This window comes from Zingiber officinale, chromosome 1A (genome assembly GCF_018446385.1).
Source record: "Zingiber officinale cultivar Zhangliang chromosome 1A, Zo_v1.1, whole genome shotgun sequence".
Classification (NCBI taxonomy): Eukaryota; Viridiplantae; Streptophyta; class Magnoliopsida; order Zingiberales; family Zingiberaceae; genus Zingiber; species Zingiber officinale.
Genome location: NC_055987.1, coordinates 139,684,483 through 139,703,256, shown reverse-complemented (window position 1 = coordinate 139,703,256; position 18,774 = coordinate 139,684,483). Strand labels below are relative to the sequence as shown.

Genomic DNA, 18,774 nt, shown 5'->3' with positions numbered 1-18,774 from the left:
TCTTGTTCGGAGGCCTCTAATCCACAACCTTCTCCAGCTGCGTCAGCTCCTAGGCCTCCATCCATGTGAGACGAGAGCTCTTCATCCGCCGTCCTAGAGAGAACGACTAGCTTACTGACCCTGTCATCGTCCGATCGGACTCCCTCCTTGTTCGAGCTACCAACTGGGATGACGATAGTGTAGCCAGTTTCTTACTTGTCACTGTTGTCGGCCGATCCAGCGGCCTACTTCAATTATCCGTTCCTCCCCTATATCCAAGCCCAAGGGAAAACCTACTTCAAAGCCGTTGGATCCAAGCGGCCATAGGCATATTATGTCCATCATCAAGTTACCAACCGACGCTGGTGTCATCCAGACGATGCCGAGCCGCGCTCCCCAGAGCATCAGATCAGGATACAAGGTCCCTTAGCCCAGACCTGGGCAGATGCTAGGGGCCCGGGCGGCGGCTATTCTGCCCGGGGAGCTTGCTGGCTGGGGCAAGCTTATTTGGCATTTCTTATTCATTTTTCTATGTCGGCCATAACTGACTTCTTTTACTTGCAGTTCTGGGTGGAAAGCTTGGCCATGTGCTAAAGACTGGCCTTCCTCGAACATGAAAACAACAGCTGCAAGCTTTGACCGAGGAGTCGGGCGCCTCATAGGCCCTAGTTGATAGGCTCATTGCTGAGGTGACTCAGCTAAAAGAAGACCTGGAGAAGACCTCTGAACAGTTGCTAGGGTCCGAGTGGGTGCTAACGGTTGAGAAGGATAAAAATCACGATCAGGCCCTCCAGCTCGACCGGCTGACCAAGCAAGCTCATACCTTCGAGGCCAAGCTCAACTCTATGAACGTCGGGAAGCTCCGGGTTATCGACGACTTAGATATTAAGAATAAATAAACCCGGGTCTTGGCCAAGAAACTTGAGGAGGTTGAGGTAGCTTTAGCTTCGGAGCAAGTCAGTCAAATGGTCAAACAGATGGTCGGCGAGGCCCAAATCGAAGAACACCAACAAACAATTGTTGGAAAGGACGCTGAGCTGGAGGCGTCCAAGGCCTAACTCACCAAGTTCCAAGAAGATGAGCTTGCTCGGTTAAAAGCCTTCAGGGTTGAGTATCTTCGTTCTGAGGGCTTCAATTAGCTGCTGACTGATCGGTCCTTCCGATTGGTCGACTGTGGCATCGATAGGACCCTTTAGTAGCTAAAGGAGGGTGGCTACCTTTCCACTTAGGTCTCGAACAAGATCATCCAAAGGGAGAAAATTGTAGATTCGCTCCTAGACGATGTAACTGCCGATCTGGCCTAGCTTTATTTACCAGCAACCTTTTGTAGCAACCCAATAGCTTTTTAAAAATTTTCTAAGTATAATTCAATGTGCATTCGTTCGACATTTAAGAGTCCTCGCTCCTTTTGACCTTTACGTTCCATCCATAGAACTTACCTAACGTGAGCGTTATACGAAACGCGAGAGCTAAGCTTGCTTGGAACTCGGCCAGACGACTCAATATTTTGGGATACTTGGCGCGAGGGTTTTGCTCACTTATACTTGGTCGAACAACTCAAGAGTCTGGAGGCATGAGAGCTTGCTTATAACCTGATCGAATGGTGCAAGAATCTTTGACACTTAACACAAGGGCTTTGCTCACTTATAACTTGACTGAACAGCTCAAGAGTCTAGTTGCATGAGAACTTAGCTCACTTATAACTTGGTCAAACGGCACGAAAGTCTTTGATACTTAGGATGAGAGCTTTGCTCGCTTATAATTTGGCTGAACGACTCAAGAGTCTGGAGGCGTGAGAGCTTAGCTCACTTTTAACTCGGTCGAACGATGCAAGAGTCTTTGACATTTAGGCTACGTTTGGTTGGGTGTAATATAATCTAGCTTGTAATGTAATCAAATTTGTAATGTAATGTAATGTAATCTTGATTACATTACTATGTTTGGTAATGTAATGTATGTAATCTTTGATTACAAAGGTGATTACATTCTTTTGTTTGGTGTCCATTATTTTTTATAAGGAATGTAATTCATATTATTATAAAATGACAAAAATATCCTGTGACCTCTATCGGCGGTCGCTACACCTCTGCCAGAGTTTGTGGTAGCCATCGGCAACCAACGGTCGGCGGCGGCAGCCGGAGGCCGATGACCGGCGGCGGCCGGCGACCGGCGGCGCGACCGGCGGCAGCCGACGATGAAGGTTGGCTACCGGTGGCGGGCGATGGTCGACAACAGACTAGGGGTATATTCGGCATTTAAACTTTGGTGAAACAATGACCTCGTAATATAATCAGATTACATAGCATTTGCTTTGTAATCCAGATTACAAATCTTCACTACCTTTTGTAATCCAGATTACATTACATTACAACTTTTAAATCAAACCAAACAAAATAATCGACTTTGTAATGTAATCTGGATTACATTACAAGGTAGATTACAGGCTACCAAACGCAGCCTTAGTGCAAGGGCTTTGCTCGCTTATAACTTGGCTGAATGGCTCAAGAGTTTGGAGATGTGACGGCTTAGCTCACTTATGACTCGGTCGAGCGGTGTGAGAGACTTTGACACCTAGCGCGAGAGCTTTGCTCACTTATAACTTAGCCGAACGACTCGAATCTGGAGGCGTGAGAGCTTAGCTCACTTATAACTCGGTCGAACGACGCAAGAGTCATTAACACTTAGCGGGAGGGCTTTGCTTGGTTATAACTTGGCCGAACGGCTCAAGAGTCCAGAGGTGCGAGAGCTTGGCCCACTTATAACTCGCCCGAACGGGTCGAGAGTCTTTGACATTTAGCGCGAGGGTTTTGCTCACTTATAACTTGGTCGAACGACTCAAGAGTCTGTATGCGTGAGAGCTTAGCTCACTTATAACTTAGTCGAACGACGCGAGAGTATTTGACACCTAGCGTGAGAGCTTTGCTCGCTTATAACTTGGTCGAATGGCTCAAGAGTCTAGAGACGTGAGGACTTGCTCACTTATAACTCGCTCAAACGGGTCGAGAGTGTTTGACGCTTAACACGAGGGCTTTGCTCGCTTATAACTTAAGATAGCGGTTATGAGTCTAGAAGCGTGAGAGATTAGCTCACTTATAACTCGCCCCAACGGGTCGAGAGTCTTTGACACTTAACGCGAGGGTTTTGCTTATTTATAACTTGGTCGAATGGCTCAAGAGTTTAGAAAACTTTATAACTTTTCATTCAAATCTTCCTACATTCATGGAACGAATATTTTTACAATTTACATTAGTTCAATCACGAACTTACTACCCGGCCTGATAAGACTGTAGATGGTTCGTGCTCCAAGGTCGTTCCAGATTCCTCCCATTTTCATCTTATAAATGATAAGATCTCGAGTTGAGCTCCTAAATTACTTTATACGGTTCACCTTATGGGGCCTCTAGCTTGGTAACAGCGTCGACCAACTTGACTCTTTTCCAGGCTAAGTTGTCGATCTGGAATGATCTGGGAATCACCCTCCATTAGTAGTTCTGCTTCATCCTTTATTGGTATGCCATTAGTCAAATGACTACTTTATCTTTGATTTCATCTATCAAATCCAATTCCATAAGACGCCTCTCGAGATTTTTTTCATCGTAGAGCTGCATTTGATCGGACTCCACGCCTATTTAGACCGACACCACCGCTTCTCCTCCATACACCAAGTGGAATGGAGTTATACCAGTGGCTTCCCGAAAAGTAGTGTGATATGCCCACAGTACACTTGGAAGTTCATCTTAAGATTTCTCTATTGGTGACTTCCGTCTGGCCATTGCTCTGGGGATAGGCCACCGAAGTGAAGGCCTGCAGAATATCATAGCCGTCACACCACTCTCTAAGCCTTCGTCCTTGAAATTAGCTTTCATTGTCGAAGAAGAGTTTGTGAAGGATGCCGAACCGACACACGATATTTTGCCACAAGAACTTGATAACCATCTGCTCGGTTATCTTGACAAGTGGCTCTGCCAACATCCATTTGGAGAAGTAGTCTACATCCACAAGAAAAAACTTCCTCTGATTGGTCACTATGGGGCTCTTCCTTGACAAGTGGCTCTGCCAACAATGGATGCCTTCAGCTCTTCAATAGGTCTATGCGATATATTCTGATATCTCTGATAGGACAGGCAGGTTGCTACTATCCAAGTGGCTTCGGCTTGCAAGGTAGGCTAGAAATATCCCGCTAGTAAGATTTTTCGAGCCAATGACTAGCCTGCTACAGGAGCCTTAGTGAACTTCTTGCAAGATGTATTGAATGTCTTCTAATCCAATACACTTGAGCAATGGCCTCGAGAAAGCTCTTTTGTATAGGTGATCTCCAATTAATGTGAACCATCCGACTCTCTTTGTTATTAACTAAGCTTTCTCCCGGTCGGCTGGCATGCTACTCGATCGGAGGAACTCAACTAAAGGTGTCCTCTAATCGCTTGAGGCTCTCATTCCAGTTGTTATGTTGATGTAAGCTACCAACATCACTTGCTCGATCGGCTTGTCTAGCACCACATGGCTTAAAGAGCTTGTTAACTTGGCTAGCTCATCTAGATACTGATTGTCCGCTCAGAGAATCTTTTATACGATTACCTCTTGGAATCCTGTATTTAATTTTTCGAACGCTTCAGCATATGATTTTAGTTTGACATTATTTATCTCGAAAGTACCTGAAAGCTGCTGAGTTGCCAGTTAGGAATCTGAGTGGATAAGAACCCTTATGGCTCCCACATGTCGAGCTGCTTGCAGACCGACGATGAGAGTTTCGTATTCCGTCTCATTATTTGTAGTTCGGTGGTCCAGCCAAACAAACAACTGCATTCTGTCTTCTCGTGGTGATATTAAGAGTATTCCTACTCCGCTGCCTTACCGGGTGGACGACCCATCTACATATATTCTCTAATTTGACTCTAGCTTAGCGTTTTGTACTTTAGTCACAAAATCGGCTAAGACTTGTACTTTGATCCTCACGTTGGGCTGGGTACTGTATATCGTATTCGCTTACCTCCATAGTCCACTTGATTAGCCACTCGAACGCTTTTGAGTTGAGGAGGACTCTCCCTAGTGTGATGTTAGTTAACACAATTATGGGATGTAATAGAAAATAAGGGCATAACCTCCAAGCGGTGAGGATCAGCCCATACGCTAACTTCTCAAGACAAGTGTAACGGCATTCTACATCTTTCAATAAGTGGCTCAAAAAGTACACCGGCTATTGTTCAGCGTCGTTCTGTCGCAACAACGCCGATCCGACCGCTCGCTCTATGAACGATAGGTACATCCAGAGCGACAAGTGGCTCACGGTGATGGGCTTTGTCCATACAGGTAAAGAAGCTAAATAATTTTTTAGATCCTCCAGCGCTTTGTCGCACTCAGCGCCCCATTGAAACTTAGTAGCTCGACGTAGAACTTTAAAGAATAGGTGGCTCCGATCGGACGACTTGGAGATGAATCTTAACAAGGTTGTAATCCGTCTAGTCAGTCGCTAAGCTTCCTTCAAATTGAGTGAAGGGGCATGTCTTGAAGCGCCTTTACTTTGCTCGGATTCGCTTCGATCGCTCGCTCGGTTACAATGTAACCAAGGAATCGTCCGCTCTTTGCTCCAAACAAGCACTTGCCAGGATCGAGATCGACTCTGTACTTCCTTAATGTCCAACAGGTCTCCTCTATATTTGCACAAAGTTCAGCAGCTTGGAGGGATTTTATCAATATGTCGTCCTCGTATACCTCCATATTTCTATCGATCTACCTTCGAAACACCTTGTTCATCAATCTTTGATAGGTGACCCCGGCGTTCTTCAGCCCAAACGGCATGACGTTGTAGCAGAAGGTCCCGTCTGTCGTGATGAAGCTGACATTTTCTTGATCTTCCTTAGCGAGCGGAACCTCAAGGTAGCCCTAATACACATCCAATATGCAGATCAGCTCACAGCTTGCTGTGAAGTCCACCATCTGATCTTATGCGGAGCAATGAGTAGTAGTCCCTCGGGCAGGCTTGGTTCAGATCTCGGAAGTCGATATAGACCCGCCATTTGTTACCCAGCTTAGAGACCACTACCATATTGGCTAGCCAGCTCGGGAACTGTACTTCGCGGATATGCCCAGCCTCCAGTAGCTTCTCCACCTCCCCTCGGATAATCTGATTTTGCTCCGAGCTGAAATCTCTTTTCTTTTGCTTCACTGGCATGGCGTCCGGTTGGATGTGCAATTCATGTTGCACTATGGCTGGTGAGATACCCGGGAGCTCATGAGTTGCCCATGCGAACACATCATGAGACAGGCAACCATCTCTACCTTCTTTTCCACGCTCAGATCAACCGCGATAAAGGTAGTGGCCTCCAGTCGGTTAGGATGCACTTGAACTTCTACTTTTTCTTCATAAACCCGTATGGAGGCTCCTCTAGAATGACATTTACCTCCAGCTATTAGGCCTTCCGAGCGGCTCGCGACTTAGTTTTTACCATTTCTACGTAGCACCGGTGAGCTGCTAGCTGGTCGTCTTTAACTACGCTGACCAAGTTATCCACAGGAAACTTGATCTTTTGGCAGAATGTGGAGACGACCGCTCATAATTCATTCAACGCCTGTTGGCCCAATATGACATTATAAGCAGACGGAGTGTCCACCATAATGAAATTTGTCATCCTCGTCCTCTTGAACGGCTCTTCTCTGAGTGATATGGCCAGCCGCGCATGGTCAATCGGCGACACTTCATTGCTCGTGAATCCCTATAAGGGCATTGTCATGGGTTGCAGCTCGCTCCAATCAATTTGTAGTTGATTAAATGCTTTCTTGAATATAATATTCACCAAGCTACCTGTATCTACAAAAGTGCGGTGGATATTATAGTTAGCAATTACTACTTTGATAATCAAGGCGTTATCATGAGGGACTTCTATTCTAAATCCTGAGGACCAAAACTGATCTCTGGTCCCTTTGCTCTTTCTTTGCTGTATCAGACAACATATATTTCCAATCGCCGGGCATATGACTTTCGAGTCCAGTTGGAATCACTGTCGGCCTGCGATCATACCGATGTCACCCTGAACGGTGTTGCTGCAATTCTCTTCTTCCTGAGCTGATGAGGGTGACCGCTCGACCGATACCCAGGCAGGACTTTCATGATCTCTTCACTGGGGCTGCTATCAGTGTTGTTCAATCGTCGGCCTGCTCTCCTCATGCTATCCTCTCGTTCGGCGGTGATGGTGGCGATCAGGAGACGGGGATCGGCGGCGGAATCTTGGAGAAGTGTGTGTCTTTGGTTTGAGATGGTAGCAATCTCTGGTGTTATGAGTGGTCGAGTGATGGTACAAGCAGAAGAGAGGGATCCACGGTCAGGACTCGGTGAACTTCGGCCTTTCTGCTTCCATATGCGGGATTGCATTGGCTCGGGGCTCCTGATGTTGCTGAGTGGCGCCCACTCATGGCCCTTTTAGCAGTTGATGGGTGTGGATTGTTTGCCGTTCTAGGATAGTTGTCGGCTCGAGAATTACTTCGTTCTTCCGAGCTAACTGGGCCTCCTCGATGTTGATGTACTTAGTAGCCTACCCGAGTAGATGGTCGAAGTCTCTCGGAGGCTTTTGAATGAGTGAGCGAAATAAGTCACCATATATAAATCCTTGGGAAAAGGAACTTACCAAGATTTCAGGGGTGGTCGATGGGACATCATGGCCACTTGGTTGAATATCTTAATATAGGCCCGCAATGCTTCCTTGGGCCCTTGTTTGATTGCGAGCGGGTTCACGTTTGTCTTCTGGTAATGGTGGCTGCTGGTGAAAAGTCGTCCGAAAGTCTTTGAAGCTATTGATGGATCTGATCGACAAGCGTTTGAACTACCTCTGCGTCAATCCGGAGAGTGTGGTGAGGAATACCCGACACTTGACTCTGTCAGTGTACTGGTGGAGTGTGGCCATGTTGTCAAATTTAATCAGATGGTCTTTGGGGTCGTTGCTCCCATGTACTCTCTAATCATCAAAGGCTTGTAATAAGGTGGCAACTGATCGTCGAGAATTTCTTGGGAGAATTGCTTGTTAATCCTCTCGGGAGAGTTGTCGAGTCGGCATGCCTTGCCTTTCCGCCTATCCTAGATGGGTGTGTTCTCTAAAGAGGATCCTTGTGTCCTTCCGCCCGGCCTTGCTCTTCCGAAGGCGTGCGGAATAACTCCTGGTGATATGGGATCACTGTGTTTGGTGCTTCCCAGAAGGCGCCAGTCGGGCTGTTGTTCGGCTTGCGGCCGACGAGTTCTTCCACTCGAGTTCTCTAGTCAGTGCATTGACCTATCACCCACACGACGAGGTCGTTTGGCGCTTGACAGTCGGTTGTCGTCTCTTGTTGTTGTCACACCATCTTTGCAGCTCGGACACTTGTCAGCATCTCCAAATCTTCTTGAGTTAGCATCACAGTGGTGAGTCGTTCAGCGTCCTCCATCTTCACGTTTCGGCTACATGTAACTTCCCATAGATGACACCAAATATAATCCTGTCCGAAAGTGGAGATGGTTGGCTGGGGATGTGGTTCTACGGTTGACTAGACGAAGACTCTATGCGATCCTACAAGACAGTGAGCGTTAGTGCCGGGCTGGGAGGGGGTTCCTGGCGTTGACCCTCCGATGCTCAAGTCAGTCATCGACACAGTAGAGAATAATAGCAAACAGTAGCACAAAGTGTGTTGAATAGTAAAGTAACGCATACCTCTGCCTGTGGATGGGAACCCCCTTTTATACTATTCTGTGCACGCATCTTAAAGCGTGTGCACGTTTTCCAAAACGTCCTAGGAAAAAACAAGTCAAAAGTGCTTCTGACACCTTTCCTTAAGCGAGCGCACAAATCCCTGATGTGACAGACTGAAAACTTCTAAAGTACGATCTGCCTGCTAGACATGCGCTGTTGTCAGTGGCACAAGCCTCCAAAAGGGTACGACGAGATTTGTAGGTGGGTCCCATTGTAGGTCGTCCGGAGGCCGCATGACTAGGATATCCCAGCTCGGTCACACTGAACAGAGCTATCTTCCTTCATTCGGTTGTCTTGTTTTTGGAGGGCTACCTTTCATCTGACCGGCCATGACGTCCGATCGGTCGGGACGGTGACCCTGGGGATTTACTGTTGTCTCTAAACCTCCGTCGCAGGTTTTCAGAGGATGGCCGTTTAGACATGCTGTCCGTTCGGCATTGCCCGTCCGCTCGGACCAGACATGCCGACCGTCCAGCATTATTGCCTCGTTCGGTCGACTTCGCCTAATCTTTGGATCATATCTCTTTGCCTGTTGACTTTGACCTCCACGTCAGCTGTTCTTCCTTGCTTTGACCCATCTTTGGTGGGCCTCTCTTTATCACTATATCAACTATTAATTACAATATATTTACAATTAAGGAAGTTACAACTATATTATATTTATGGCTATTAATTAAGGCTTGATATATGCTGTCATATATGCTTTATCCTTGATGTATGCTGCCATATACGTTGTCACATGAACATGCAATTGCCTCAGAAACCATCTAAGTGCCTATGTTACTAGGCCTTTTCCAATTTCACCAAAAACAGTTTTCACACAATTCAGATTACTGCAATTGATTCTATATAGTGAATTCACTTCTCAAGGTAACAATTTTTTAAACAAAAGGGTTGTACCATTGGAAATTATGTTGTTTTGATGGATTGATTTTATCTAAGTTGCTGAAAGCATCCATATTGGTGTTAATACATGGGTGTTATGACACCCAAATAGTGTTACAAATCAATGTGGGTGGGTGCTATAACACCCACATATTAACAGCATTCAATTCTTTGAATGTCGTTAGTAGATTTTATATAAAAAATTAAAAAAAAAATTGGATATAAAGAATAAAGATGAATAAATAGATAGTGGGACTAAAAATAATCAATATTAATGTTAAAATGGATGTGAGTGTGTGCTAATAGAAAGGAGGTGTTAATATAATGGATACATGGTATGCTATTTGAAGATGTGAGATATATTAACGTTCAAACCAATACACTCTCATGGTGTATGTGTCAGCATTTACGATCACTGAATGCTGCTACTTTCAAGGCCTACTATGAAAATATTCCACATATAGCCTAGGATTCCATCATCAGCTAATGGAATCATGGAAGCACTTTATATTTGATTCACCTTCCTTAAATGTTTGTGCAACTTTTAGTTAATATTGTTTATTCTTCAACAAGATCTTTAAGCTAATTATGCAAAGATAAATTATTCTTTCGCATTCATTCTACTTCACAAACGATTGGTTGTCAATATTTTGCTCTGTTTGGCTTTGGTGGGAGATCGCCACGACTGATCTCTAGCATCTGAATCTGTTCTGTTAGCAGTCTGACAGATTTGGTAGCTAGAAGAATTCCAATCTCATAGATTAGCCAAGAATCACAGAGCTAAAAACATTCTGACGTTTTCTTAGGGTCAGGATCACGCTAAATAATATTTGAGTGACTCTACAATATTTTAATTTCCTTGGCTTTGCCAAAACTTTGATTACTTTTGACCTTTCAGAAACAAAATCAACACCTTTCATAGTTCAAGAATGATACAAACAACTTAGTTGCTCTTGCTTGCGTGTCAACATGTGATGTCTTTGGCTCTGTAAAAAACTTCTCTTCTTTATCTGTCAGCATCAAACAGCTCTGGATGATCCTTTATATGTGCATTGTTATACAGCTCTAAGACTCCGTTTTTTTTACTTTTTTTTCTTCCCGTTGCCTGTTCCCTTGTATTCCATTATTGGTTTTTTTTTTTTTCATTTGTTTTGCAATTTTGCTAAAATTTCTTCTGTTATTTTTGTTGTTGGTACAATTTTGACAACACCACAAACTAATATACTTTTGCTAATTTTAGGACGCAGCTGTGCAACCTTCTTTAGTGATAGTTTATTTTGGTGGCAACGACTCAATGGGTTCTCACTCATCTGGACTAGGTCCTCATGTGCCTCTACCCGAGTATATTGAGAACATGAGAAAGATAGGAACTCATCTCAAGGTGGCAGTTTTCAAGGCTTAGTTGGAATTTCGTTACCATGTTCTTGCATCATAACACATTGATTTTATTTTCAGAGCTTATCTGGAAAAACACGCGTTATCTTCCTTTCAAATCCACCCGTCAATGAGGAAATGATCCGCTGTGCACAAAGGTAAATGATTGGGCATTTGGAGCTATTTGTTTGTTATCTGCTAGTTAGGTTGTTTGTTCATCTTTATGTAGCTTTGACCATTTTATTATCATTTCCAGTCCTTACATAAGTAAGATAGTTCGGACAAATGAATTGTGCTGGCAATATTCTGAAGCTTGTGTAAAATTGTGCAAGGAGATGGACATAAAATTTGTTGATATGTTCAATGCAATACAAAAGCAGGATGACTGGCAAACTGCTTGTTTTCTTACGTAAGTCTAATCCATCATGCTGTTAGTTCAGTGATTACTTGAGATCTAACTGCTCATTTAGGTTAAAAAACAGTATGCTAGTTAATCTTCTTACCTACATAATTGAGTTAATGTGGATACTTGTTATTTATGTCTTGAATTGGGTCAACTTGTAATGTTCTTTTGCTTAATAGTTCTACTGACTAGAGTTTATTGCAGTGACGGTATTCACTTATCTTCTGAAGGAAGCAAGATACTTGTAGCTGAGATAATTAAGATTTTAAAAGAAGCAGATTGGAAGCCTTCCTTGTACTGGAAATCCATGCCAACCGAGTTCTCAGAGGATTCACCTTTTGACCTTGTTGCTTCTAATGGAGTGTCCACAATCAACATTTCCAACTTGACTACTCACAGAGAAATCGAGTGGGATTAAAAAAATGCCTATGACTCATCTATTAAGCTATTTAGCACTCACTGCTCAGCTAGAAATGATAAGATTTGATAAAATGGTTGAATGTCTTTTTTTTTTTTTTTTTTTTAATGATCTTTTCTTTAAATAAGAATGGTTGTATAACTTATTTTAGGTAAGAAAATATTTACAGTAATTATATTAATTATTGTTAATCTACTTTAGGTAACAATATATATTAATTATTATTAATCTATTTTAGGTAAAATATATACTGTTAATAGGTAAGTATATTAGCAAAGAATATATACTGTTAATATATAAATTATGATAAATTAGATCTTAAAACCTAAGTCATAATCTTTGTCATTGATACTCCCCTCAAATTAATGTTGGGTGATCATAAAATATCAATTTGGTAATTAGAAAATGATATCGCTATCGTGAGAAAGTCTTAGTAAATATATCAGCATACCCCCCTCAAATTATTTGCATGAAGTGGAGTACGTTCTATTTGAGGTAGCTCGAAGCTAAATAATCTCAAAACATGCAGAGGAGATAGCACGATATTCGGACTCAGTGGAGGATTTCGACACCTAATCTTGCTTCTTGCTTTTTTAAGAAATAAGAGAGTTGCCAATGAACATGCACCTAGGGATGTAAATGAGTCACGTCAAGCTTGAGCTTGGGTCAGCTCAAGCTCGAGAAAACTAAAGAGGCTCGGCTCGAGCTCGAGCGAGTTTTTGAATCTGAGCTCGAGCTCGACCATTTAATTATGGGCTCGAGCTCTCGAACTCGGCTCGAAACAATGAATTTACGAAAAAAAACAAGCTACGTAGGCTAGGATTCGAACTTTCAAACTCTTCTTATCTAATGAAATACACTAACCACAGTCTACAAACACCTCCTTAACTTATTATTTAATTTTAAAGTATAAATTATTTTAAATATTAAAATACTGAATTAGCTTGGCTTGAATAGGCTCGACGAGCCATTGAGTCAGTATTAAATGGGCTCGAGCTCGGCTCGAATATTAAATGAGCTGGCTCGAGCTCAAGTCGAGCTTTGACCGAGCTACTCGCGAGCGGCTCGGCTCATTTGCACCCCTACATGCACCAGCCAATAATGGAATGTCGAGTATCAGAACAACCAGCGCAGTTTGCATCACTATATGCAACCAAGTGAATGGGAGAATCCATAGGAAAGAAAAGATCTCTAGTAGAAGTGCCTTGCAAATAGCGAACAATGCGACGAGCAGAAGCCAAGTGAAGGTGCCGAGGGGCCTACATAAATTGACTAACTTGTTGGATAACAAAAGAGATGTCAGGCCAAGTAATAGTTATATAATTCAAGTTCCCCACTAAACGTCTATATAAGGAGGGATCAGGAAGAAAATCACCCTCATCACGACAATATTTAACATTCACTTCTAAGGGAGTATCAACAGATCGACCACGAAGACCTGTCAATGTAATTATCTCCTAAATGTATTTATGCTGATTTAAGAAATACTAGCCGTTGTAGAGTTCACTTCAAGGCCTAAAAAATAGCATTAAGGACTCATGTCCTTCATATGAAAAGAGCTTTGAAGGCGTTGTTGAAGCTAAGAAATCAAATCAGAATTAGTCCCTGTAATAATTATATCATCAACATATACTAGCAGTAAAACAATTCTTTTAGTAGTCTTGCAAAGAAACAAAGAGGAATCATATTGACTCTGGACAAAAGAGAAGCGAATAAGTGTGTATTGAAACTTATCAAACCAAGCATGCGGAGCCTATTTTAAATCATAGAGTGACTTTTTTAGTTTACGAACATCAAAGAGAGTGTAGAAAATAATCCTGGTGGTGGAGTCATATAAATTGCTTCTTTAAGATTCTCATGTAAAAAAGACATTCTTAACATCCATCTGTCGTAATGACCAGCCCTTATATGCAGTAATAACTAGAACAAGCCGCACAGTTGTCATTTTTACTACTAGTGCAAATGTCTCCTCATAATCAACTTCATACTCTTGTCGATTTCCGAGTGTCATCAACCTTGCTTTGTAGTGGTCAAGTGAGCCATCAGATCTCAGCTTAATAGAATATATCCATTTACAACCAATGAGTTTGATACTAGTGGGACAGGGAACAATATCCCAAGTATGGTTCTCTTGCATAGCTTTCAGTTCCTCGTACATAGCTTTATCCCAACATACATGTTTAATGACCTGAGAATAAGAGGTAGGAACTGTAATATCAGCTAAAAGAGTAGAAAAACCATATCAATCAGGAGGATGACTGATATGATTAGATCTTCGAGGAGCCACTGAAGTGGGCATCGTATCAGGGTCAGGAAGGATTTGCAATGATGGGGGTTGTCGTCACTAATAAACAAAACTAGGGGTGTAAATGAGTCAAGCCGCTCACGAGCGGCTCGGTCAAAGCTCAACTCAAGATAATACTGGTTCGAGCCGGCTCGTTTAATATTCGAGCCGGCTCGTTTAATATTCGAGCCGATCTTGAGCCCATTTAATACTAGCTCGAAGGCTCGTCGAGCCTGTCCATGTGGAGGTAAGTAAACAAAGTAAACGCATATAAAAGTGTGAAGCATAAGATAATTAGGTTGTATGACAAAAAGATGAAAGTAAGGAAAATCAAAATTTAATTGTTGAGAAAGTAACCGATTATTCAGATAAACTGCAGTCGACAAAGCTTCCACCCAAAATCTAGGCGGAACTGATGTCTGATGTCTCTAAGAGTAAAGTGAGAACCATATCTAGCAAGTGATGGTTCTTCCGTTTAGTCACCCCATTCTATTAAGGGTCACAAGGACATGATCGTTGAGATATAATGCCTTTATGTTATAGGAAAGTTTGAACATCATGTTGCATATACTCACCACCATTATTAGACCGTAAAACTTTAATGGAGGTGGAAAATTGAGTCTCAATATAAGTCATAAAAATTCTGAAAATAGTTAGCACTTCATCTTTGGAACACAAAAAAATATATCCATGTGAAATGACTATAGTCATCAATGAATATCCCGAAATATTTATACTGCGTGTGTGAAATGATAGAAGTAACACCCCTAAACATCACTTCGTATAATCTCAAAACATGTATTAACACAAGTAGGAAAAGGTAACAGTTTACTCTTTCCTAGTTTACAAACAGAGCAATCAAGAGAAAAACTATTAGAGGAACACTAATTTTTGTTGGCAAGAAAACTATGTTTCATCAAATGAGACAATATCACATTATTTGGATGGCCTAATCGTTTATATCCAACGGCGGCCTTATTTTCAATAATAATAGAAGCCAAAGACAAAATCTTAGGAATAGTAAATTATAATAGAAATAATCTACCCACTTTAGGCCCCTCACGATCACCTTGCCTGACCTCTGATCCTACATAAGACAACCATGGCGAGAGAAATTTACATCACAGTTATTATCCATCAACTGCCTGACAAAAATTAAACTAGTAGACTGTTGGAACCCCAAGGTCGTTTTGGTGTGATCAATAAGTTAAGTTAGATCCTGTGTGTTTCTAACCTTGTGTCTAAGTGTGCAGGAGCTTAGGAGCATAGGTAGTCGAGTGAAAGACGCAACTAGCGAGAAGGACGGCACGCGATGCGTCCGAGGGACGAGGCGCTGCGGAAGAGTACACCGGCGGACGAGAAGGAAGCGTGCGATGGTTCCGAGGGACGAAAGCCGGAGCGGAAGACTGCTCGATGAGCAAGAGACGCAGCTAGCGAGAAGGAGGCACACGGTTCGTCCGAGGGACGAAGACTACGGATGAGTACGCCGGCGGACGAGAAGGAAACACGCGGCGATTCCGAGGGACGAGAAGCCGGAGTGGAAGCCCACTCGAGAAGACCGGAAGTTGGGTTCGGGTGAACCCTTTTCCGGATGGCCGAGATCACCCAAGCGAGCGGATCGGGAGTTGAAGACCCGGACCGAGGCGACCAGAGCCGGAGCAGAGAATCCGGACCGAAAAAGTCAACCAGAGTTGACTTTTGGTTCCGGGGCGTCCAAAGTTGACTTTTTCTCAGGATCGAGCTTTGACTCAATCTGAACGTTGGGGGATAAAATTTATCCACCCCCAGGGCGCCCCGACCAAGGCTATAAATATAGTTTTGGTCTAGAGGCTTTTCAACAACTCAAAGCAATTCATTTCCAACACTTGTACGCTTCAGTTTTAGATTAGCTTCTTTGTTTTGCGCTTTCACTGCTGTAAGAGGCTTCTCCGCCTGAAGAAGATACTAGTGCGACATTCTTTGGATTAACAACCTCCTTGGTTGTAACCAAGTAAAAATATCTTTTGCCTCTTTCTTTAGTTTCTGTTCAATTTATTTTATGCAAGTGTTTTGTTGAAAGTTCGAGAAGGTTGTTTTTATTTTTTTTCAGGGCTATTCAACCCCCCTTCTAGCCGGCCGCAACGGTCCTACAAGTGGTATCAGAGTCAAGGCGCTTCAGGAGAACTAACCGCCAATCGAAGCAAACATAATGATCGGACCAAGCAACCACCCGCTGAAATACGAAGGGGATTTCGCAACCTGGAAAAAACCGATGCAGGTATTTTTCACAACAAATTTTGATTTAATTTTAACAATGGAACTTGGCTTTGTAGCTCCAGAGGGTAAGGAAAAAAATCAATGGACGAAAAAGGAGCAGACTGACTTTATGGCGAACGGCAAAGCAGAATATCATCTGTTAAGCGTTCTTCCGTCACAAGAAGTCAATCGAATCGGGAACTACGGCTCGGCAAAGGAACTTTGGGAGAAGTTCCTCGTGTTGCATAAAGGAACGTCCGAAGCCAAGCTCGCCAAGAGAGATCTATTTCGCAATCAGCTCACCAACCTGCGACTTGGGGAAGACGAGACAGTTGCGTATCTGCACTCAAGAATCAAAGAGATCATCACCGGACTGTCGAATCTCGGAGAAAAGGTAAGTAATCGAGATTCGCTAAGATACGCGTTAAATTCATTTTTGAGAAATTCAAAATGGGCATCACTAGTAGATGCCTTTTACATTTCAAAAGACTAAGAAAAAATTTCATTAGAAGAATTTTTCTCGACTTTTGAAGTGCACCAATCAAGATGTGCAGGTTCGAAAGAGCCCAAGAACAATGTCGCCCTCAAAGCTTCGAGAGACAAACCTGAGTCGGAATCTTCTCTCGATGACGAGAAAATGGTAATGATGGTAAGAAGATTCAAGAAACTTTGTAAATCTAGATCTACTAACCATCCGCAGGGGAAAAAGAAAAGGACGATCCGCTGCTACCACTGCGACGAAGAAGGGCACGTCAAGGACAACTGCCCCAAGCTGAAGAACAAGGACAAGGAGAACGGTAAGAAGCCTATCCAAAAGCGAAAGGCCCTAAAGGCGACGTGGGACGATACGTCGTCAGAGTCGGAAGTCGAAGCATTCTCCAGACTTGCTCTAATGGTAAGCCATCAAGACGAAAACTGCGAGTCAAGCTCTTCCGAAATGAGCATCAATGAAGGGGGAGCCACGTTGGAAGAAAGCAGCAGTTCAAGGGGAAAAATAGACAACGAGATAGACAAGGTAAGTGAGGTACGATCACTTCCTCCCGATAATCTCTTTAAGTTTGTTAAACTATTAACAAAAGACTGTTGTAAATTAGAAAAGGAGATTAAAAATTTTAAAATAATTTTGGCTAAATCTTGTCCCTTAGAAGAATTAGACAAATCAAAATTAGAAATTGAGATCAGAAAATAAAGATCTGAAAATTCAAGTAGATAATTTGAAAAACCATGCATGCTCATCTAATTTTAGAAAATTTAAAAATTTAAATTGGTATTATAGATATCACCAGGGACAAATTAGAAATATTTCAAGAAAATATGTATCAAAGAAATATTTAATTAATCCAGTAGGCTGGAACCTGTATTGGGTTCCTAAATTTTGCTTACTCTAAATTTTAAACGAAATTAGCGTTTTCAGTGAGAAAATTAGACATTGAATTTCTTTATAAGGCTTTGTCTAAGGAAGTGGTTGTTACTCCAATAACCAAGAAGGCCTAGTGCCTCGCCACGACTTGGAAGCCAAAATATTGAAATAAATGTTTAATTAACTTTCTGTCAAAGCATTAAAATTAGAATTAATTAATGCTTTTAAAGTTTTTCGAACATTTTTTTTCAAAATATTTTTTTCTTTAGAAAATTCTCTTTTATACTTAGAAAAATTTTCAGAAAATATTTTTTGTCTAAGTTAAAAGTTGTTCTGAAATTGAAAATTTCTGCTTAAGTTTTTTTTTAAAAGCTGTCTAAGTTAGAATTTTTTTCTTATAATTTCACTTAGAAAAATTTTCTTAAAATTTTACTTAAATTTTTTTTTACAGAGATTGTTTATTATTGCAAAATTTTTTAAAGATCTCAAAATTTTCTAATTTTTTACCCTTAAATTTTTTCTTAGAACCCTATTTTTTATGTGATTAAAGGTGGAGAAGGAAAAATATAAGTCTAGGAGGAGGTAGACCAAAATTTAACTTGCTTTATTTTTTCACTTAATTACAAATTTAGTTAAGTTTATATTATGTCTATTTTTACCCTAGCTTAACTTGGGTTGCTCACACCAAAAAGGGGGAGATTGTTGGAACCCCAAGGTTGTTTTGGTGTAATTAATAAGTTAAGTTAGATCCTGTGTGTTTCTAACCTTGTGTCTAAGTGTGCAGAAGCTTAAGAGCGCAGGTAGTTGAGTGGAAGACGCAGCAGCTAGCGAGAAGGACGGCACGCGGTGCGTCCGAGGGACGAGGCGCTGCGGAAGAGTACACCGGCGGACGAGAAGGAAGCGTGCGGTGGATTGGTCAGGGAGCAAGAGACGCAGCTAGCGAGAAGGACAGCACGCGGTGCGTCCGAGGGACGAAGACTGCGGATGAGTATGCCGGCGGACGAGAAGGAAACACGCGGCGATTCCGAGGGACGAGAAGCCAGAGCAGAAGCCCACTCGAGAAGACCGAAAGTTGGGTTTGGGTGAGCCCTTTTTCGGATGGTCGAGATCACCCAAGCGAGC

At 42.4% G+C, this 18,774-nt stretch overlaps 1 protein-coding gene across 2 annotated transcripts in view; it reads left to right on the top strand.

Moving 5' to 3' along the window:
- Window positions 1-11,842, top strand: part of LOC122010325 (GDSL esterase/lipase CPRD49-like) — a 28,803-nt gene extending 16,961 nt beyond the window's left edge. The window contains exons 3-6 of one of the 2 annotated variants that reach the window (XM_042566820.1): window positions 10,819-10,959; window positions 11,034-11,110; window positions 11,209-11,361; window positions 11,560-11,842. In XM_042566820.1, the coding sequence (XP_042422754.1) occupies window positions 10,819-10,959; window positions 11,034-11,110; window positions 11,209-11,361; window positions 11,560-11,773 (585 nt within the window). In that variant the 3' untranslated portion in view covers window positions 11,774-11,842. The remainder of the gene's footprint in view (window positions 1-10,818; window positions 10,960-11,033; window positions 11,111-11,208; window positions 11,362-11,559) is intronic. The other variant, XM_042566825.1, reaches the window with a different exon arrangement.
- Window positions 11,843-18,774: the final 6,932 nt, after the last annotated feature.